This window comes from Gymnoscopelus microlampas (genome assembly GCF_963454915.1).
Source record: "Gymnoscopelus microlampas genome assembly, chromosome: 6".
Lineage (NCBI taxonomy): Eukaryota > Metazoa > Chordata > Actinopteri > Myctophiformes > Myctophidae > Gymnoscopelus > Gymnoscopelus microlampas.
Window position 1 is genome coordinate 54,688,675 of NC_139943.1, and position 22,726 is coordinate 54,711,400.

General features: G+C 41.9%; 1 protein-coding gene across 3 annotated transcripts; it reads right to left on the reverse strand.

Annotated features, from left to right (window-relative positions):
• On the reverse strand, positions 1 to 22,271 carry LOC311046525 (peroxisomal succinyl-coenzyme A thioesterase-like). 3 transcript variants are annotated; one of them, XM_084058878.1, is made up of 12 exons: positions 22,029 to 22,271; positions 21,176 to 21,263; positions 20,270 to 20,368; positions 18,907 to 19,006; positions 17,102 to 17,292; positions 15,470 to 15,639; positions 13,567 to 13,686; positions 8,251 to 8,333; positions 7,256 to 7,349; positions 6,303 to 6,383; positions 2,467 to 2,608; positions 1 to 212 (listed from the first exon to the last, which is right to left on the reverse strand). In XM_084058878.1, the coding sequence occupies exons 1-12, from the start codon at positions 22,032 to 22,034 to the stop codon at positions 73 to 75; spliced, it is 1,314 nt and encodes a 437-aa protein (XP_083915004.1). In that variant the 5' UTR covers positions 22,035 to 22,271; the 3' UTR covers positions 1 to 72. The 3 variants fall into 3 exon arrangements, with proteins under 3 accessions (XP_083915004.1, XP_083915005.1, XP_083915006.1); XM_084058879.1 differs by having other exon boundaries at positions 21,176 to 21,354; XM_084058880.1 differs by lacking the exon at positions 21,176 to 21,263.
• Between the last annotated feature and the right edge of the window lie 455 nt (positions 22,272 to 22,726).

The following is a 22,726-nucleotide window of genomic DNA, read 5'->3' on the forward strand; positions in this document are numbered from 1 at the left end:
GTGTGGGGGGGGGGGGGGGGTTTCCCCAGTTCAAATGTGATTATTTTGGGGGGGAGGTCCATTGTTTCATCATCACAGACATGATGAAGGCACAGAGGTGTTCAGGTCTGTGCTGCAATAAAGGTTCTCCTCCAGGAAGTGCAGTGTCTTGTTCCAGGCATCTTCCTGTGCATGACTGTGCGCCTTCGTCTCCCCTCCCCATAGAACTACCACTGCGATGGAAACAAGCATGAGGACAATTATTATCGTGATGCCAGAGCAAGGGGCTAGCATCCGGGTTGTAAATTGAGGCTATATAGTTCATATGAATGGTCTGTAGTGTCGCTGTTTCACCCCTGCTGGTGTCAGAAGCAACAGGCTCTATGCACAGCAGCCATATTGGGAATGAATTGGGCTCCTTCCTTACTTCCTTCACAGGTGTTACCAATGTTACTAATTAAGGCTCTGTTCCATTTAGTGTGGCACAGTGGTCTCTTATTTTCAAGGACCCCCTTAACTCTGAGTGTACAAATGGAACCAAATGGACCCTCACAGGTCCATTTGGTTCCATTTGTACACTCTCAGAGTTACACACCCACCATAAGGGGCCATTTGGGAACCAAAATGGAGTGTTTCTAGTGAGCCAACATGCACAATATAAGCACCCTGACCAGAATGGAACAGAGCCTTCATTAGTATCATTGGTAACACCTGTGAAGGAAGTAAGAAGAGGCCCAATTTCTTTCCAATATGGCTGCTGTGCATTGGGCCTATTAGGCTCTATTCAAGCGGGTTTTTGCCGAACTTTACACTCGATTTTATTACCTTAATAAACATTGTCATAAATACTATATGCTTCTAGTCGCTAGTTTAAAGTCTTCTTTCAATCACCATGATATGCGTTTTGGTAAATGATGGTCCCATTTATTTTCAAATTAATGATAAAGTAGGGTATACTGGAGGAGGGGCGTGGCTACCTTGTGATGATTTGATTGACAAGCTACACAACCAACAACATTAATTCCCCACCCCCCGCTGTGGTCCCAACCAATAGCATTCATTTCCGCGTACATTTTTCGGACCCAATATAGAAATTGGGTTTGAAATTGCTGAAAAATGGGCTTCATTTATGGTCTGTAGCCTATGGACGTAACGCTGTCCATATTTTTTACAGTCTATGTGCCAGAGACCATCTGAAAAATGTTGCTTCGTCCGCGGGGGTGAGCAGTGTTTCCAGCGTATTTACACGCCGGTGTAGCGCTATTTCGGGACTATTTCTTTACCATTACTTGCATAAGACCCACACTCTGCTGCATACGTACGACGGACACCGTATACGTTCATGTATGTATACACAGTTGAGTGACAAATGGACACAAATGGAGCATAGAGCATGGATTAAAGCAAAATAAAATCTCAAAACTGAAAATGTTTGTATGGCCAAGTCCTAATGTGCGATTTGTGAAACATTATGAAAGGAGCCTCCCACGCTAGCGCTGATTCCGAAACGATGAACACAATGTGTGACATTATAATGTTTTATTAATACTGTTCCTGCTGTTCTTCTTACTGCCAACTAGGTGAAGAAATCACAGATTGAGGCTTTAAAAGGGATATTTCACTTTCAAACATGTTTGGGGTCATTTTAACGTCTACTCGGGCTTAAAAGAGCACCTCAGACAGTTTTAAGTTGCTTGATTCAGTATTTAGACATTCAATATTCATTTTAACAGACACGCCCCGTTCCTATACAAACCCATTGTATCTTCAAACTCCATTTTAACCATGACGGATTCATCGAAAACACCCATCCTTGGTTCTGGTGACTGATATTGTCCTTCTAATACGTGAGAAGACTGTGTTTTTTCAAATCGTTTTTTAATTTCTTTTCTTTTTTCTTTTTTTTCATTTTCCCAAAAGTTATAAAAAAATATATAGATTATCAATGAATCTATCATGGGTAAAATGGAGCTTGCACGGTTTATTTTGCAGTATCATAGGAGCAGAGAGACTCCGCCAAGAGGCTCTATGCACAGCAGCCATATTATCACTTCTTTCACAGGTGTTACCAATGATACTAATGAAGGCTCTGTTCCATTTAGTCTAGCACAGTGGTTTCCACGACTCCCACAACTCTGAGAGTGTACACATGGAACCAAATGGACCATTACGGGTCCATTTGGTTCCATTTGTACACTCTCAGAGTTACACACCTGTAAGGGGCCATTTGGAAGCCCATGAGGGTCCCTGGACCCCAAAACTGTAGACCAACAGTGTAACAGAGTGTTTCCAGTGAGCCAACATGCACAATATTAGCACCCTGACTCTGTTTGACCAGAATGGAACAGAGCCTTCATTAGTATCATTGGTAACACCTGTGAATGTCTTCATGTGACTTCTGTGAATAGAGCCTAGTACAACGCAATATCATTGCAATTAATGCTTTCCGTCTTGACAAGCGTGTCTGACTGAACAACGTGATCCTACCTTTCTTCTTCAAGCCGCCTGACATGAAGTTACTAGAGCGGGTGTGGGGGCTGTGAGGGGGCTCGATCAGATGGCCTGTGCCGGGGTAAGACAGGACGGTTAACAGGTGACTGTTGCCTGCCCTCTCCATCATCTCTTTCATCTGCATGGGGAAAGAAGAGCATGTATTTTCAATAACAAACTGTGCTTTGAACATCTCAAAACACACCTCAAAGTTTGGGCCATTATTTATTTAGGTTCCTCGATAGGCTCTATGCAGAGCAGCCATTTTGGAAAGAAACTGGGCCTCTTCCTTACTTCCTTCACAGGTGTTACCAATGATACTAATGAAGGCTCTGTTCCATTTAGTGTAGCACAGTGGTTCTCAAACTTTAAAATGTCAAGGTCCCCCATAACTCTGAGAGTGTATAGACGGGTTTCCGAGCGACGTCATCACAGAGCAGAATGCGCAATCTGCGCATGCCTGGGGGTAAGGCGCGTTCGAAAATACAGCCCTGAGCGGCAGTGAGCGCACTGGCCAATACAAACTAATAGGCGAGTGTGCTCCGGTGCGTAATTTCCAAACGCACCCATAGGCTTCCCCCTCCTCTGCGCGGTCATATTCCTCTCATGTTTACTAACAGGAAACCCGTCTATAAATGGAACCAAATGGACCCATAAGGGTCCATTTGGTTCCATTTATACACTCTCAGAGTTACACACCCGTATGGGGTCCATTTGGAACCCCCTCAAGGAACCATGAGGGTCCCTGGACCACACTTTGAGACGCACTGGTGTAGCAGAGTGTTTCCAGTGAGCCAACACCGTGACTCTGTTTGACCAGTGAGTTAAATATTTAAAACAGGCAGCATACCAGCAGATTGGCCTCATTATAAAATTACAGGGTTTACATACTAAAACCATTAAGCAGACAAATTGTTTTTTAAAGCAACAAATTTCAGTCAGTTCTGCTGAACCGCACTCGAGTTAAGGATGTCCCTTAACTCGAGTAACATTAATTTGCCAAGCATGGAGTACATTTTGCGTGAGTAATCTCTGACGCGTTAATCTACTATACACCATTCGAGTTCCTCAAAATGAGAATTGATACGAGGATGAAGTTTTAAAATGATTTAATTTCTGCTGTTTGTAATGTATGTTTGATATGTTGAGTTAAGACCACAATACCACACACTGGCAGCATAATCAATATGGCTTTGCCCATTGAATCTGTGAACGCATGTGTCATTTTCGATTTTAGTCATATGTTATACTTTGGCTGTTCAAAAATAGCAGATGTACAAGCTCGTAGCAGCGCTACGAGCTTGTAAATCTGCTATTTTTTAAAAATCTTGAAAATCTGTGCAAATCTTTGAATATATATGTTTTGTCAAGCAAGTATTTTTAGATGGGGGGGTCCTTGAGGTGAAAATGTTTGAGAACCACTGACATAGAAAACTGATAGGATTTAGAAGACATTTGTAGAATCGTATCTCAGGTCTAAATAGGTTAGAATCCCAAGCTAAAAATATAGCTGCAAGCAGCGATAATACGGGGCCAGGAGAGAGAAAGAGAAATGATAATTTCTTTAACAGGTCAGTTCATGAAAGTCCTTGCGGTCTTGTTTCCAATGAGGGCCTGTGAGCAATTAGGGGTTAAGAGTCTTGCTCAGGGACAAATTTCATCGACACATTTGCTGACCTGGCCTGGAATCGTACCTGGGGCAACCAGAGCCTCTGGCTCCCTAGGCGGGCTCACTAACCACTCAGCTATGGCCGACCCTCAGAGAGAGAGAGAGAGAGAGAGAGAGAGAGAGAGAGAGAGAGAGAGAGAGAGAGAGAGAGAGAGAGAGAGAGAGAGAGAGAGAGAGAGAGAGAGAGAGAGAGAGAGAGAGAGAGAGAGAGAGAGAGAGAGAGAGAGAGAGAGAGAGAGAGAGAGAGAGAGAGAGAGAGACATGAAAACGGAATAGATTGAAGATAGAAACGGAATAGATTGAAGAGAGAGCCATGGAAACGGAATAGATTGAGTCATGTTTTTTGCAATTCAACTTAAATGAGTCTGCATCAAGTGAGGCTTGAACCGGCAACCTTGCGGTCGTGAGGCACGCTTAGGTAGCTGCAACACTACCTATAGTGCTATAGCTTTGTCCAGGCTGATATTGTCTGTTGAGGATCACCAACTCTTGCCTTCTGTCATGACCCAAGCCCCTGTTTCACTAACACTAAGATCACTCGTTCACAAACCATTTACCATTGAAGAAATTGTACATCTCCTCAGAACCAAAACTAGTGAAAGTAGCCGATCTGCAAGCTCACAAACCATTAAAAGTGGTCAAATTGTACATCGGCTATTTTCACAATGAAGTATGTTATACATTGAAAAAACATACTCTCATTACTATCTGAAAAGTTGTGAGATTGTAGATCAGCTGTATGTAAAAAACACTCAATTAAGTATTTCATGTTATCTTTAACAATTGCAGATGTATTCATTGATAGTCATGTTGTGTGAAATGCAACTTAGATGAAGTCTGCACCAAGTGAGGCTTGAACTGGTGACCTTCAGGTTGTGGGGCACACATTTAAGCGAGAAGCCACCAACAGACAAGAACCTGTGAAAAAGGAGATCACACAGATCATACAGTTTCACGCAAATAGCTGAAAAATCCTGGGTTTAAGTGTTTTTCAAACTGCTCAAGATTGCGGACAATCTAAGGGCGGTGCTTACTGGTCAACGTGATAGATGTGTTCCTCATTAGTCAAGGCACATGTGTAAGCAGGTCTAATGGCTGTCGGCCAAACGAGGCATGACTTTTGCCTGTTTAAAGTTTCAATTTTCAAAAAATTGCTATAGCGCCCCCGTTTGACCAATTGGAGTAAGATTGGTTTCAGTGATATTTGGAATGGCCCTTTACATTTCTGCAAAGTTTCAAAGAATGGTAAGTCTGCATGTATGTGTTAGGGGCAGATGAATAATTGTCATAAAACTGCAATATTCATTGGCTCATTAAAGCTTCATTTTTTCACTTGGAAAATATTTTGCAAACGTTTTTTGGCATAGGTCCAAAGTTCATGTGTAAAAGGTTTCGTGCAGATTACTCAAAAATCCCAGGAGATAGGTTTTAACTGTTTTTCATATAATTCAAAATGGTGGGAGATCTAAAGGTCAGAGGTCAAAAGTCAGAGTGTGAAAGTTGTTCAGCATGAGGAGACGCATGTGTGCATCGAAGTTTCATGGCTGTAGGTGAAACAGGGCATGAGTTGTACCTGTTCAAAGTTGGCATTTTTCAATTGAGTGCTATAGCGCCACCTTTTGACGAAAGATTGTGAGAATTATTTCTTGATCGTTTTTCATGACCATCTATCATATGGCCGAGTTTCATAAAAAGCGACTGCACGGTTCAGCCAGAACTGCCAAAAGTGGCAGAAGAAACGGAATAATCTGAATAACAATACGGGTCCATGCTGGAAGCCCGGCCATTTGGGAACCAAAATGGAGTGTTTCTACTGAGCCAACAACATGCACAATATCAGCACCCTGACCAGAATGGAACAGAGCCTTCATTAGTATCATTGGTAACACCTGTGAAGGAAGTAAGAAGAAGCCCAATTTCTTTCCAATATGGCTGCTGTGCATAGAGCCTATTCAATATCAATATCTATTCACTTCCTCCCTAGCAGGCTGCAGGTGTAATGCAGGTAATCAGTGTGTTGCCAGATTTTGCAAGAGAAAACAAGCAGCCATGTCTATGAAAACAAGCCCAAAAGAAGCAACTAAGCTAAGTTTAGCACATTATATCCATATTTCAGCCCTGATTAATCCCATCATAACACAATATGTAAAAGTCGGGAACTCACATCTTCAGCTGATTCTGCAGAAGCCCAGTTCTGGTCATCCTCACCCACAAGCAGTAGAAGAGGACACTGCAGCTGACCAACCTGTTAGGATACAGCAACAGTCCAAGTCTTTATTGCCGGGGTTTATCTCTCTAGCATTTTCCTCATTGTACCTCATCTGTACATGAAATGTTTTGCATTGAATGAGAGCTGGGTCCCTTTGGGACTATAAGAGGTACATACAGTCAGGGTTCAATTTACAAAAAATAAAATAAACAACAACAATAACTCTATAAACTATACTTCAACAAATAACACAAATAGCATATCTACAAGCTATAACAAAATGTCACACCGCGACGCTTTGTGACATGTAGATCTGCTATTTTCACTATTTATGTATTTTGATTTATTTATTTTTGCACATTTTTGACAAATTCAGAAAAAATACCCAAATTAGGGACACCAGGGTAAATTGTTAAATTTATATTATCAAACATAAATCAAACATATCAGACAGTCCACATTTCCCAAAAGGAAATGTACAACCGGGAAAGCATTTTGGCTATATGAATATAGCACATTGGTTGGCTATTCAAAAATAGCAGATCTACAAGCTCACAGCGTGTCACTTTGTGCCACGCTATGAGCTTGTATATCGGCTATTTTTGAAAAGTCTTGAAAATGTGTGCAAATCTTTGAATATAATATATTTTTTTAGGCAAAATCTTTTTACTCAAATCTTTGCTTCTGGGGGTCCCTGGAACAAAATATTTTGAGATGGGGGTCGGCGGACAAATATGTATAATTTCGGGGGTCCTTGACATGAAAAAGTTTGAGAACCACTGTTACAGCAACATACATTTTTCAGAATACTGTTAGGATTTAGAAGACATTTGTAGAATCGGTCTCAGGTCTTAATGGGTTAATTCAGTGTGACCAAAGGCGGAGATGTGTCCCAAACACATACTTACATCCACTTTCTTGGAGGGGTCCGTTGGAATGGGCAGAAGCAGATCGTGCCAGATAACTCGATCCTCATCGTCAACACGTGTGTTCTTGGCATTCCTAGTTGGACAAACTTTGGTTACACAACGTCTGTAGTAAGTCAGTTCAGGTCCTGAAGTCACAGGAACAGTTGAAAGTGTGATAACAATTGCTATTTAGCACAAGACAGATCAGGCACTGCAATGCCCTGGCTCTTATAAAAACAGTAGTTTTTAGGTAGCTGTAGTGGTATTTTTGACCTTTTCATGGTGATGCTTCCTGAGTTCAGGGGCATATACATTTTTTTGCATCCACTTCATAATTTTTTTTATGTCCTGCCCCCAATTCTATAACATCTTCCAGTTGCCCACGGTACCAAACAAGGAACATTACTTTCTCTGGCCACCAGCACTGCGCAGCAGTAGGCTACAATGAGAAAGAGACAGGCAACACCGGTTTGACTGACCCAAAAAAGTGATATTCATTTGGCTGCGGACCCCCATCTCAAAAATATTTTGTGCCAGGGAACTCCAGAAGCAAATATTTGAGTAAAATATGTTCGCTTTATAACATATATAATCATATTCCATGATTTGCACACATTTTCAAAATGTTTCAAAAATAGTAGATCTACAAGCCCTGAGCTTGTATATCTGCTATTTTGGAATAGCCAAAGTATAACATATGGTTAAAGTGTTTCAAATCATTCTGACACTATATTAACTACTTTTGCTGGGGACCCCCTGGAACCCCCCCAAGAACCCCTGGGGATCCTCGGACCCCACTTTGAGAACCAAAGCATTAATGTATGTTATAGTTTTAATTTGGGCAATCGCCACAGCACTCATGCACTAACTCACTTATATTTTGCTAATGCTGTGCATGTGGCTGTTGTTTCTGGTGTGTTATCTTATGGCATGCAGCAGACTTTCTGCAGCATAGAATACGTTATTTGATAGAAAAGCAGTTTGAAACAGCATACTTATTATATTCATGAAGGATTTCAGAGAGGGTTCCTCTGACAGGCTGGACATGACTCCCACTCACACTCACCAAACACCTGGGCTGGAAGAAAACATATAAACACATAAATAATGAAGGCATGATTCATAAAGTTCACTTCACCGTACATCTCTGAGCTATAGCAGAAACTAGAAACAGGTCCAGTAAGGTACAGTAAGCAGCCACACAATGGACACGCGCGCACGCACACACTCACAAACCCTATTTAGCCTGTTCAGGACGTGGCACTAGGTCAGACACCAGAGGGGACTGTGAGGTCCATCGTAGGCAGACCACTGTTGGACTAGTCTAGCGTGGCCAGACTGTTGCCTCCCACACTTTTCAAATGCTTCCGGTACAGTCTGACATACAGTCTGGAGCACGAAAGCTCTGATCATGAGCAAGCAATAAAGCTGATTTGAAGCCTCCTCCACACTACAGTCGCGCGAATGTATCCTAATATAAATCAAAATCATTTGCGCCAGGGGTGATGCAACTTTGATGATGGAGAGGGCCACTATATTTCCACACTCACTCCAGAGGGCCACATTGCATATACTGTCGAGCAGACACCTCTTATCTCCGTATTTTAACTTTTTCGTAGATTAATGCCGTACTTCGCCAATCTATGTCACACAAAAGTATCAAAAATAGCCGATCTACAAGCTCAAAACGTGCCGCACTGCGACGCGTTTTGAGCTTGTAGATCTGCTATTTTTGCTATTTTTGAATTGAAATCCTCTTTTTTTTCTATTACAATCCTGAAAAGTAACAATTTTATTTAATTTCAAATGCAAAGTTACTGTATAGTTATTTTAACTTTATGAACTTAAATACAAATACATTGGACATAAAAAAGACAATAGAATTTGAATACTAGTCATTAAGGCATGTGAAACCAAGGGTTCGAGGAGCTGTGCATAAAAACTTGGCACAGATCAAAATGAATGCAGTAGTGCCACAAAACAAAATTATTAAATGTGGACTCCTGAACATTAGATCTCTACGCAATAAAGGTGTATTGGTAAATGAAATCATATCAGACAACCATCTTGATCTACTTTGTCTTACCGAAACATGGCTGGGTGAGCAAGAATACGTCTGTCTAAATACAGCCACCCCACCAAGTCACACAAATGCTCATATTCCTCGAGACACCGGCCAGATTGGAGGTGGAGTTGCAGCCATATTCAACTCAAGCTTAATAATCAGCCCCAGACCCAGGCTGACTTACAAAACGTTTGAAAGTCTGGTTCTCACTCTTTCGCACCCAAACTGGAAATCATTACAGCCTTTATTATTTGTTACAGTGTACGCCCTCCTGGGGCCTACACAGAATTTCTATCTGAATTCTCAGAGTTTCTATCACGTCTAGTCCTAGACTCTGATAGAATCATTTTGGCTGCTGACATGAATATCCACGTGGATGTAGTAACCGATAGCCTCAGTAAAGCGTTTATTACATTAATTGAGTCAATCGGTTTCTCTCAGTGTGTAGATAAACCTACTCACAAGTTCAACCATACCCTCGACCTTGTTTTAGTCTATGGTATTGAAATTGAACATCTCATAGTCTTCCCATATAATGAGAACCTCTCCGACCACTATTTGATAACCTTTGATTTTACATTAATTGATTACTCACCATTGGACAAAAATGTATTTGGTAGAAATCTATCTGATAGTGCTGTGGGCAAATTTAAGGAAGCAATACCATCAGCCATCAACTTACAGTAGTATATTCCAACACAATTGAAGATCTCTACACTTATAGCCCCTCTCAGGTTGATCACCTTGTTGACAGTGTCACAGGCTCCCTTCAGACAACGCTTGACTCTGTTGCTCCTTTGAAGAAAGAGGGTAATAAAGCAACAGAGGCTAGCCCCATGGTATAACTCTGGAACTAAAAATCTCAAGCGAACGTCACGTAAGCTTGAAAGGATATGGCGTTCAACCAAACAGAAAGAATCCTGTATAGCCTGGCAGAACAGCCTTAAAATATATAGCAAGGCTCTCTGCAATGCCAGAGCCACCTATTATTCATCTTTAATAGAGGAAAACAAAAACAACCATAGGTTCCTTTTTGACACTCTAGCCAAATTGACAAAAAGTCATGACTCTACTGATCCACGTATCCCTATATCCCTTAGCAGCAATGATTTCATGATTTTTTTCAATGGTAAAATCAATACTATCAGAGATAGTATTGATAACCTACTACTCTCAGCCCCTACTGGACCACCCGCCGATGTAGTATCCTCAGAAGTGGCTGTACGACACAGGGTATATTTGGACAGTTTCTCCCCGGTCGAGCTCTCCGAATTCACTTTAATGATCACATCTTCCAAACCAATGACCTGTCTCTTGGATCCAGTCCCAACTAGATTACTTAAAGAGGTCCTGACCCCGGTTGGGGACATAGATTGGTGAAGCAATAGGAAGCGGCGTTGGAATCCAGCGTCTGGGTTTGGATGCGCCCTTCAAGACCATCGATTGGGCTCGTTCTTTCAGTCTAAGAGTTGGATGACCCGTAATTACCTACTCCTCAACTCGGACAAAACTGAAGTTATTGTACTTGGCCCAAAGCACCTCAGAGATAAATTAGCCAATGGAAATTTTACCCTAGATGGTATTACCTTGACCTCCAGGGCCACTGTAAAGAATCTGGGAGTCACGTTTGACCAAGATATGTCCTATCAGTCCCACATAAAACAAATTTCAAGAAATGCCTTTTTTCACCTGCGTACTATTGCAAAAGTTAGGCACATTCTGTCCCAAAATGATGCAGAAAAACTTGTCCACGCATTTGTTACTTCTAGGCTGGACTATTGCAACGCTTTATTATCAGGCTGCCCAAGTAAGTCCCTAAATAGCCTGCAGCTAGTCCAAAATGCCGCTGCGCGCATACTGACAGGAACCAGAAGAAGAGATCATATCACCCCTTCATTGGCCTCTTTGCACTGGCTCACGGTTAAATACAGAATAGAGTTTAAAGTTCTCCTCCTCACATACAAGGCTCTCAATGGACAGGCACCAGTATATCTCAAAGAACTCATCGAGCCCTATAAACCAGCCAGAACACCATTGCGTTCACAGTATGAAAAAATGCTTACGGCTCCAGGAAACCCCAAAAAAGTTAGAACAGGAGGCAGAGCATTTAAGTTTCAGGCACCTCAGCTGTGGAACATTCTCCCAGTCTCAGTCTGTGAAGCAGACACACTCTGTATATTTAAGACTAGACTAAAAACCTTTCTCTATGATAAAGCCTATAGCCGAAGTGTATAGACTCAGTCACCCTATAGTCATCCTCTCTCCCCTCCCCTCCCCACCTCCCCCCTTTCTCCTCTCTCCTCTCGTCCTCTCTCTTCTCGTCCTCCCTTTGGTTGTGTGGGTTTGCGTCCCATTGGTACAATCGTAATTAACTCTGTACGGATTCACGCTCTAGTAAGGCCTGCCACTAATTCTACAACCAGGGACCCGCTCCCCGGAGTTTCTTTTATTTGCCACGTCGCAGGTCCATGGACTGTCACTACGGACCCCCAGCTGCGGTCCAAGACTGTGACTGCGGACTGGGCCTCTCCATGGAGCACGACCGTGGATTTCTACTACACTACACTATACCACTACACTATACTGTATATTATCTTAACATTCTTATATTATACCATTATATACTGCATACACATTATTGCTGTACTATATTATATTATCATACTATCTTACACTATTATATGTGCTACTATTGTTATTGTTACTATTTGCACTGTATCTCTTTCTGTCTCTCCCTCTCTCTCTCTTCTTTCCCCCGACACGGTCGAGGCAGAAGGCCGCCACCCTAGAGCCTAGGGTCTGCCTGACGTTTCTTCCAGTTAAGCGGGAGTTTTTCGTTGCCACTGTCGCAGAATTGCTTGCTCAGGGTGGGATGTCGGGTCTCTTCTCTACATGTAAAGTGTCTTGAGACAACTTGTTGTGATTTGACACTTTAATATGAAGTGAATTGAATTAAGCTACTAATATAGACTAAAGTAATTCATGCGGATCATGTTTGCATGTTTGGAATTGTAACAGCTGAAATCAATAATATATCACTATTCCGATATTAACCTGTGGGCCGCATTAAGTGACGGTGGGGGCCGCATGTGGCCCACGGGTCACCAGTTGCCCATGTATAATTTAAGCATAATAGCTTGCTGCTTAGCCGAAAAGGAAATAAGAAAATAAAATGTAAAGATATTTTTTTATATATTTCCGTAAACGGAAATGACGAACAGATGCCAGCTTCTGTGTTCGGATTTCAGGAGGTGTAGTTCCAGACTCTATATAGCATTCAGAGATTGTGGAATAGTTGTCTGGCTACGCGAGACAGAATGTCCTCTCCATCAAGGGCAGCGTACGATGGAATAGCCTCCCAGCCACTCTAAGGGAAAAGCCCCTACCTGTGTACCTTTCAAACACAACTAAAACAATGGTTAAAGGAGTAGTCCCAAAAAATAACTTATCGTCTCCGCCAGGCCGAAGGCCTGGCGAGAGAGTACGTTTTGCACCCTGTCCGTCCGTCCTTCTGTCTGTGAACAGCTAATCTCCGGCACCGTTGGCCTGATCGCAGCAAAACTGTGCACACACACACTCCCTGGATGCCAATTCCGAACCTCTGCCCCAAATCTTTCAAATTTTTCACATGGGCCTGTTATAGTGCCACCAGGAGGCCGATTCTACCTGACCTGACCTGGAGACCTGTGCTCCGAGGAGCACTTTTTCAATTACACACCCCATGAAGCATTGAATTCATGGAGATTTTTTATTAAAAAATTAAATGATGGAGAGTTGGTAACCAAATGGACCCTTATAGATTTTTAACTCTTTGAGAGCGTACAATGAAACCAAATGGACCGTCACCGGTCGATTTGGTTTCATTTTACGCTCAAGAGTTAAATTATTGATAAACATCTGCAAAATACTTAATTAAATACTGTTATTACCTCTCCTATGGTACCAACATACTAACACAGCATGGAATTGTGGACAAAATCTTATCCAACGATAACAAATATTCTAAGTATTGGGTCGGAGTCTAAGTCTCATCAAATGGTGGTCTGTGGCTCAAATGCCGAATAAATAATGGACCTTGATATGAAAAGGGTTGAAAACCACTGCTGTACAGCACCATGGCACATTAATACCCAATTTAGAGCAACAAACATGAGACACATTTATGACTGTGGAGTACACAGCCATTCTACACATCCATATACCTTTATAACTGTGGAGTACACAGCCATTCTACACATCCATGTACCTTTATAACTGTGGAGTACACAGCCATTCCCAACATCACAGTGGTCCCGAAGGACAAGCCCATCATGGCAATCCTGTCACTGCACACCTTAGGATGCTCTTCAAGGAACGTGAATGCAGTCTGAGGAGAAAGACGGGAGAGAAACACCACAGTACTTCATATAAGACAAGAACATCATGTAACAATGATATTGAATCAGTGGTTCTCAACTGCAGTCATTTGTACTGTGACTGTTTCCAAACTCTGCTCTTCCTTGCATTCACCTAGTATTTGTAATTAGTCCTTGATGAAATGGCTGAATTGAAACCCGCAGTGCTGTGGGTTCCACAGACTGCAGCTGACAACTAATTACTTATACTTAATGAGCAATATGATCTCCCCTTAACACATCGGGTGACAAACACAGTAAAAAATGTGTTTTCAGAGAATAGCGCTTAGGTGCCGGACACGGTAAAAACCCTGTTATCAGTCTTTTAGTTTTTTCCACAAGGGGGGGGGGCTAGCGCAGCTCTGGAATCACCCACGGTGACTCTGAGAAGCAAGGGATAGATGGATCACCGTGCCAAAAAACATGGCTCCCCGTCCACTCCCGTTCTATCTCCTTGATAAAAACCTCTGTATCTCCTTAAAGTTTTACATTGGGGAAAACGAGTCATTTTCGATGGCCGATTACTCCGTAATGGCGACTCGCGTGAGAGATGTTATTGTTCCAAGCGTTAGCCAGGACCATCGATCGTCATGCACGCGCCCATTGTTTGCGTGTGGGTGCTCGCCGTGGAGTCCACAGCTATAAACAGCACAGCGTTACAAACGGTGAGATCTTTGGCACTCAACGTAATCTGTTTTAATAAAACGCTGGCACCAATTTAGGGAACCCCTAAACGTAACTATACCTTTCAATCCGGAAACGCCTTTTGGGGTAGTTGTTGCTATGTACAGTATATAGCAACATATTGTTTTTGTACTTTTTTTGTACTAAGTACGTTTTTTCAGAAAAATCGGCCTCAGGTCTAAATGGGTTAAAGACACTAATCTAATTTTATCTAATTTAATCTAATTAAAGAATCACAACTTTCACAACAAGGCCAGCTCGGCAACACACCCAGAGACAGATGCACATCGGCGTAGGCTGTTATTTAATTACAGGGGAGGAGAGAACAGACATTTGCCTTATCATTTGTCAATTTACTCTCATGGTGTTTTTTTCCTCTCTGTCTCTCTCTCTCTATCTCTCTCTATCTCTCTCTCGTTCCATAAGGATATTTCCACGTCTTCTCATCAAGTTGTAAACATCGACAACTGTTTTGACGTGAGGGGGAGGCGGAGCGCTCCGCAACTAGCGTAGGACTCAATCAGACCACCCGCAAACAGTGAATAATTAAGTGTTTTTTGGGTAAGATTTACAAACCTAACTCAGTTTAATTTCGTCCTGGGGTCCTTTATTATTGCAGGAAGGGGCATGTGGGGAAAATGTGAAGGCTGAATTAGTAATAAATAGCTTTTGGGGTCCCTGGAACAACATATTTTGAGATGGAGGGTGTTCACAGACAAATACATATATCATTGAGAACCACTGATATTCTCCATTTTCTCCAACAAACTTAGTTACGTTAGGATTTAAAAGAAAAGATTTGAGTTAAAAATGTTCACTTTAAAATATATATATATTCAAAGATCTGCACACATTCTCATTTTTTTTTTGAAATAGCAGATCTACAAGCTCATAGCACGGCACTCTGAGCCGCGTTATGAGCTTGTAGATCGGCTATTTTTGAATAGCCAGAGAAATCTAAAAAATAACACACAGATGCGTTCCCAGTCTTAATGGGTTAAGCACTGATGTTTACATAAACACACAACACTCACATGCACACGCTCTCACGAGCAAACACCTACAGTATACCTCAAAGTAGTCGTTGCCCACGTGAGCGGTCGTGCCTCCGATGGTTCTGGGAGCCATGTAATCCAGGGTGAGAGATGCGTAGCCGTGAGAGGCCAGCAGGGCAGAGCGGTACTCCGGCCTCCCCCCGCCTCCCCCCCACAGGTCCAACAGGCCTGGGAAAGGTCCAGGGCCTTAAAGAACAACAACAACAAACCAGTCAAGTAATCGCTTGGGCAGAATACATTTTCCTGCGCATTGATGTGTGCTTTGTGTGTCAAAAAAACATTTTGACTTGATTTGATGTATACCTGCTTATTATAAGCGACTTTGGGCTTGTTTGTTGTGTTAAGTTGCTTATAAATTATTGGTAGTTCATTGCGGGTTGCAGGGTTTTTGGGCTTGTTCCTAAAGTGTAGTTGCTTATTTGGGCTTGTTTCCAAATGTTGTTTAAACCAGGGGTTCTCAAACATTTTCGTGCCAAGGACCCCCAAATGAATATGCATTTGTCCATGGATCCCCTTCCATCTAAAATATTTTGTGCCAGGGACGCCCGTACCAGATTTGTGTTGTTAAAATGTTTTGCTTTTTTTTTTTTTCACGATTTGTTTGAAAATAGTGCTCATATGGCCTATAGTTTTCAGGGACCCTGGTGTCTATGGACCCATATGCAGCAACTCAACTTCAAAGTAAAGGCGGGAAACCAAGGAGGACAGTTTAACAGCGACTTTACTTAATAATAATAATGCAAACAGAGGTACACCTCACAGGGCGAAATGCAGGACCCGGGGGAATACACAGAAACCCGGAATAACATACAACAACACAACAGCGATCCAGCCCATGGAGCAGTCCCAGGCAGTCTAAATGCGTGACATTGTTCTACAGCGAAATTTTTCCCTGCCGCCTTGCGATTGGCTGAATGCAATAAGGACTCCGCCCCCAGAGGGGACAGTGCAAGCGTTGTCACCATAGACATATAAAGGTAGACGCCTCCTCCGGCTCTGAGGCGTCTGTATCTCGGGCGCACACCAGCTTCCGCCCTCAGTCGCGTGCGTCACAGAAGGGGACGTTCGGTAGGCCAATCAGAGGCCTACTGAACGTCACAGAAGGGGGCGTTCGGTTAGGCCTGCTGGAAGCCCCCTTCTGTGACGCACGCGACTGAGGGCGGAAGCACAAAGGTTTTGCGATACAGGTTGCTCCAATGAACTGCAGAGGCCAATGAGGTATCTAGGTTTCTATATCTGTGGTTGTCACAGTCTAATACAGGCCAAAAACCTAATTCTCAAACTGGTCTGGTGGCGTGCCTCATTAAGTGTTGGGCTGCCAACCTCAACCTATCGTGATCGAATCCCGCTGCTGTCACTCTTTTCCGACAACCGTGGACAATTTTTTTTTGGCCAATAAAGTATAGTTTGGGACCGTGACAGAAGCGCGCAGTCTCAAGCGAACTTGAGCCACGAGAGGCACCACCAACCGAGCTAAAGCGAGCGAGTTGCCGTGCCGAACGTTGCGAAGTCCGCTTGAGCCTACTCAGCGCTGGTCGAGTTATATACCGATAAGGACAGAATCGTAAATCATGTTTTGGGGGCGAGCGTTTGCTCCAACTGCCACTCAAAGTGACTACTGGCCAATCACAGCTGCTGTGCGACATACCTGGTGGCAGGAAGAGGGTTCCTGTGAGGCCACCCTCGGTGACATCAACCCTCCGGACACCGGGAGCCATGTACCAGCGCTCTATGACGACACTGGCCAGGGGTGCCTGCTCCTTGAAGCCCTCACTCACATGGTGTTGGTACAGTGAGATGGTGATCACCGTGGGCTTCTGGACGTCCATCTTCCTAAACCTAAAGGACAGGGGGATACACAAGAGACAGGTGTCTCGGTTCAGAGCATGCTGGACACTACTTTATACTGTCACACTTGACACTGCGGTCAAGCTACAACAAAGCAAGCTTGTGGAGACTTCAAGTAGCTTACAGTCAGTGGTGGAAAAAGTACTCAATTTTAAGTAAAACTTAAGTAAAAGTATCAATACTGCAATGAAGAACTACTCTGTTACAAGTAAAAGTCCGGAATTCAAAATTGACTTGAGTAAAAGTACAAAAGTATACTTAAAGTACAAAAGTAAAAGTACTCTATTATGCAGTGTCCCATTTCAAAATGTTCAAAATGTACACAAATCTTTAGAAAATAGCAGATTTACAAGTTCACAATGCGTCACATCACGACACATTGTGAGCTTGTAGATCGGCTATTTTCAAATGGCTGAAATGAATGTAGGGCTGAAGTGGTTAATGTATATTTTGTAATAATAATCTAAATGTACAAAGTAACTAGTAACTTAAGTACAAATATTTTGGAAAGAGGTCATACTCTGTCAGAAATCTTTAAAACTACAGTTCCTCTAAGTGCTAAACTCTGTATACTTGGAATATATCCACATAATTCTGTACAAACAACAAACCAGGCTAAAATCTTGGACTTTGGACTTCTTCAAGCCATGAGAGTTGTAGCGCTATGTTGGAAAAACACGGCTGCCCCAACATTAAGGATGTGGCACAGGGAACTTGTGAACTGTATTCATCTGGAAAGACTAACATATCGTTAGGGTAAGCAGAATTATTTTGTCCAGATTTGGGAAACAAACATGAATGTTATGGAGACCATTACTTAAGAGAAAAGGAAACTGAAAACTATATTTCATATGGTAAAGAAAGTGTAAACAATGTGATTTATTTTAATTTAATTATCATTATTATTATGTTTTTTGTTGTTGTTGATAATAATGCACGTGCAACGGTGTATGTGTATGAATGTGTGTGATAGTGTATGTCCTGTGTGTCACAAAACGTCAATAAAAATATATGTTTTTAAAACTAGTAACCTACATTTGCATAGTGCAAGTGATAGTTTGTGGCTGCATGTGTCAATACAGTACCTTCAAAGCTTTCTTTCTTTTTCTTAAAAATACACAAAAATAAATAAACAAAATAAATCTAATGTAAATATTCTGGCTAAAGGACTCATTCTGGTTTCAAAGGACATTAGCCAATAGGTTCAGTACCACAAACAACATGGAGACATTGGCACACTGTCTATTTGTGAGACATGTGATGTGTGTAAACCATGTTATTTCATGTTTTGCCTTCATGTGTATCTTCATATATATATATATAGGTTGTGTATTTGTATATACCATAGCTGAGTGGTTAGTGAGCCCGCCTAGGGAGCCAGAGGCACTGGTTGCCCCAGGTTCGATTCCAGGCCCGGCCAGCATATGTGTTTTTGTCCCTGAGCAAGACTCTTAACCCCTAATTGCTCACAGGTTCTCATTGGAAACAAGACCGCAAGGACTTTCATGAACGACCTGTTAAAAGGAATTATCCTTATTTGTGCCCAATTCATTATTATATGATTACATGGTTATATTGAATTGCATTATTACTCAATTGTCTTACCTTAGTCCAGTTCTACTGCCAGGTACGGGTGTCATGCTCCAGATCAGACCCATGGGTTCCACCCCTTCATAGGTTCCCCCCAAACATGCATCACTGACAACTATGGAAGGAATCCAATGAAATAAGATTGTTTGTTTATGATCACTGTGAAGAAATCCCGTTTCGATAGGAAAAGAAGACACACATTACGTAAACCAAATTGGTGGCTTTTAATTCAAAGCTGCACTGTGTAACATTCCTCTCCTCTACCCCAGATTTGAACCCGGTTTCCTGCGCAAGTGCCGGCATTTTCACCATTGAGCTAATAGAGTCTGTCTGCTTGCTCAGGGGAGAAATTGAATCTTGACCATCAGGTCAAAATTCATGTCAGATCCTGTGTCTAGGTGAGACCTGACGTTTGACACAATCTAAATGTCTCAATAGAAGAGCAGGGAGACAAAATACAACCGCCCCAATTGCATGAGTTCAGGGGTCATCAATACACGGGCAAATGTGTCAGCGGCAAAGACTTGGTCTTGTCCGTGGCAAATGTTTGATTTTCTTTTTTTACACACCATTATAATGTTCTTATTTTGATCATAAGACTTAAATACTGAACGTCAAGTGTCCAGGTTTTCTTCAGAATATGTAGGTCACTTATTTACTATGACATTATGTATGGCACATCAGGAGTCCAACTAGTACTAGTGGTTCTCAAATGTTTTATTCGTTTTCAAGGACCCCCATAACTCTGAGAGTGCACAAATGGAACCAAATGGACCCGTAAGGGTTCATTTGGTTCCATTTGAACACACTCAGAGTTAGAGACCTGTTATGGTCATTCAGGGCTATTAGCTCTTGTGTTTATTGTCATATTATTGTCCACTCATTTTGTATGACCGTGGCAAAAATGGCATTTAGACAAAAATGTCCACCTCAAGCCAGCATGGCGATGAACCCCTCTATGCACAGCAGCCATATTGGAAAGAAATTGGGCCTCTTTTTACTTCCTTCACAGGTTTTGCCAATGATACTAATTAAGGCGTTGTTCCATTTCATGTAACACAGTGGTTCTCAGACTTTTAATTTCAAGGACCCCCATAACTCTGAGAGTGTACAAATGGGTCCATTTGGTTCCATTTGTACACTCTCAGAGTTACACACCTTTTAAAATGCACAACAGTACCCTGACTCTGTTTGACCCGAATGGAACAGAGCCTTCATTAGTATCATTGGTAAAAACCTGTGAAGGAAGTAAGAAGAGGCCCAATTTCACTCCAAAATGGCTGCTGTGCATAGAGCCTATTCATAACCTTGTATTCATTAAAAAGAAATGTTATGTAATGTTATGTTTATAATGTAGCCTACGTGTCTTAATGCCTACCATTCACATCTCCTCGAGCATCACTGGTGTAATGACCATAAGCCTCCCAGAAATCTCCTTCATCTGACTGCAGCAGAGAGCGTAAGGTCAGCTGTTGACCTGGTGCGGTGGTGGAACAAAGTACTCACATTTTGTACTTAAAAGGAGGAGTTCACCCAAAAAATGACTTATTTTCTATCAATTGCACACCCCATGAAGCCTTGAATTCATGGATTTATTTTTGTTTTTGTGGCATTCCTAAGCCAATATTTTGATGACCGTGTGTGTATCCGGTAGTAGACACAAATAATCTACTTTGTGTCTCCTACCGGATACATTAGCCGGTAGGAGACTATTATTGGCTTAGGAATGCCACAAAAACAAAAAATAAATCCATGGATTCAAGGCTTCATGGGGTGTGCAATTGATAGAAAATAAGTCATTTTTTGGGTGAACTCCTCCTTTAAGTAAAAGTATCATTACTGCAAGGTAGAATTACTCTGTTACAAGCAAAAGTCCGGTATTCAAAATGCACTTGTGTAAAAGTACAAAAGTAATCGCATTAAAATATACTTAAGTACTGAAAGTCAAAGTACTCATTTTGTAGAATGTCCCATTTCACAAGTTTCCAAATGTATGAACATGCTTTGATAACAGCAGATCTACAAGCTCACAACGCGTCGCTTCGCCTATAGCCTAAGCATGCATTCGGCTGAAGTGGTTAATGCATGTTTTGTAATAACAATAAAAATCCACAAAGTAACTAGTAACGGAAGTTTTAAAATAATTGCAGTGGAGTAAAAGTACAATATTTGCCTCTGAGATGTAGTGGAGTAGAAAAGCATTGAAAATTGGAAGTACTCCAGTAAATTAAACTGTACAGTAAAGTACTTGAGTTTGTACTTAGTTACTTTCCACACCACTGACCTGGTGACATGTTGTTCCTCACCAGTACAGTGACCTTCTCATCCACCAGCCCCCTCAATGGGTGAACACAGAGCATCATGTTCTCTATCTTCACACAAACACCAATAAGTCCAATATTACAACTAGTAGAGATGATGGCAGGATAAATACTTCTTGAGGAGCCCTAGCAGCAGCTATTCCTGTAGATCAACGAGTGTCAAAGTGTTCAGGATCACTTTTGACTGGACTGTCAGTTCAGGTTGGGATCAAAGTACATTAAAAAAAACGTCATATCTGCTGCTGTGTTTGTTTACAACTAGCCCTTAAACATACAGTCATGGCGCTACTTGTTCCTTTTTTATTTTATTTTTTACATTTACAACCTGTACATCTACATAAACGTTCAGATTTCAAATATAAAGTGCTGACCTTATGGCCATGGATGTAACAAGTGAAAACGCCCGGGTCTAAGTACCCCTATCTCTTCCATATTGTTCAATAAAAGCTTTTTAATCCGATCGCCAGCCATTTTCTCCGAATTTACTCCATATGCTTTCAACTACGCGCTCCTATCGGTTGGGAGATGTATTGCACCCTGATACATTATAAAAAATAAACAAGAAATGGCCGGTGATCGGATTAAAACACTTTTTATTGAACAATACGGAAGATACGGGTACTTAAACCCAAACGCTTTAACTTGTAACATCCGTAGCCGGGGGGGGGGGTCAGCACGTTATATTTGAAATCTGAACGTTTATGTAGATGTACGGGTTGTAAATGTATAATTTTCAAAAAACGGGAACAAGTAGCGCCAAGACACGTGTGACAGACGAGCGTTATATGTGAACTTTGGCTAGTTTTTACAACATACCTTCATGTGTCTCTTGGCTTATAGTTGGTCATATTCATATTAAGCCTTGCCACGACGAGATAGAAGCGACACGTCTATCACTAGATATAGGCTACGTAGCTATCTATAGTAGCTTTGCAACAACGTTTTCCAAAGGCAGGAAGTTCCTGATACAAAGGAGGAGTAGCCCTGGTCCGGAGCGTTAGTGACTTCTCTCTAACGCTCTGCCAGCTGCTCGGCTCTGCTTATAGACAAATAATTCCAATGCCCTGTGAGGGCTCTAACTGTAGTAAAAATAAACAAAACTGCTTCGCTAATCACCAAAACAAAGGCTGTTTTGTGTTGTTGAACGTCTATTCTCGGAGGTGGGAAGCCTCTCAGCACTCCACCTTCTATGTATAATACACTTTTTTGGGCAGAAAATAAAATATGTCTGCCAGACGGAAATTATGTTATTTATTCCACTGCGCCCTCTACAGATATGGCCAATGGTAATCTATATTGACCAGATCTGTAGAATGCGCAGTGGAGTAAATACAATCATTTCCGTCTCGCGGACATATTACATTTTCTTCCCCAAAAAAAGTGTATTATACAGAGAAGGTGGGGTGCTGTGAGGCTTCCCACCGTGTAGAACCAACACAAAACAGCCTTTGTTTTGGTGAGTAGCGAAGTAGTTTTGTTTAGTTTGAGCCCTCGCAGGGCAGTTGGATTGTTTG

Excerpts from the sequence above, each read along its gene's own strand:
- LOC311046525 (XM_084058878.1), bottom strand. Across the intron at positions 15,640-17,101 it reads AACCCTCTTCCTGCCACCAG|GCCCTGGACCTTTCCCAGGC; the intron begins GTATGTCGCACA and ends TTGTTCTTTAAG. Across the intron at positions 7,350-8,250 it reads ATCCTTCATGAATATAATAA|GAATGCCAAGAACACACGTG; the intron begins GTATGCTGTTTC and ends TTGTCCAACTAG.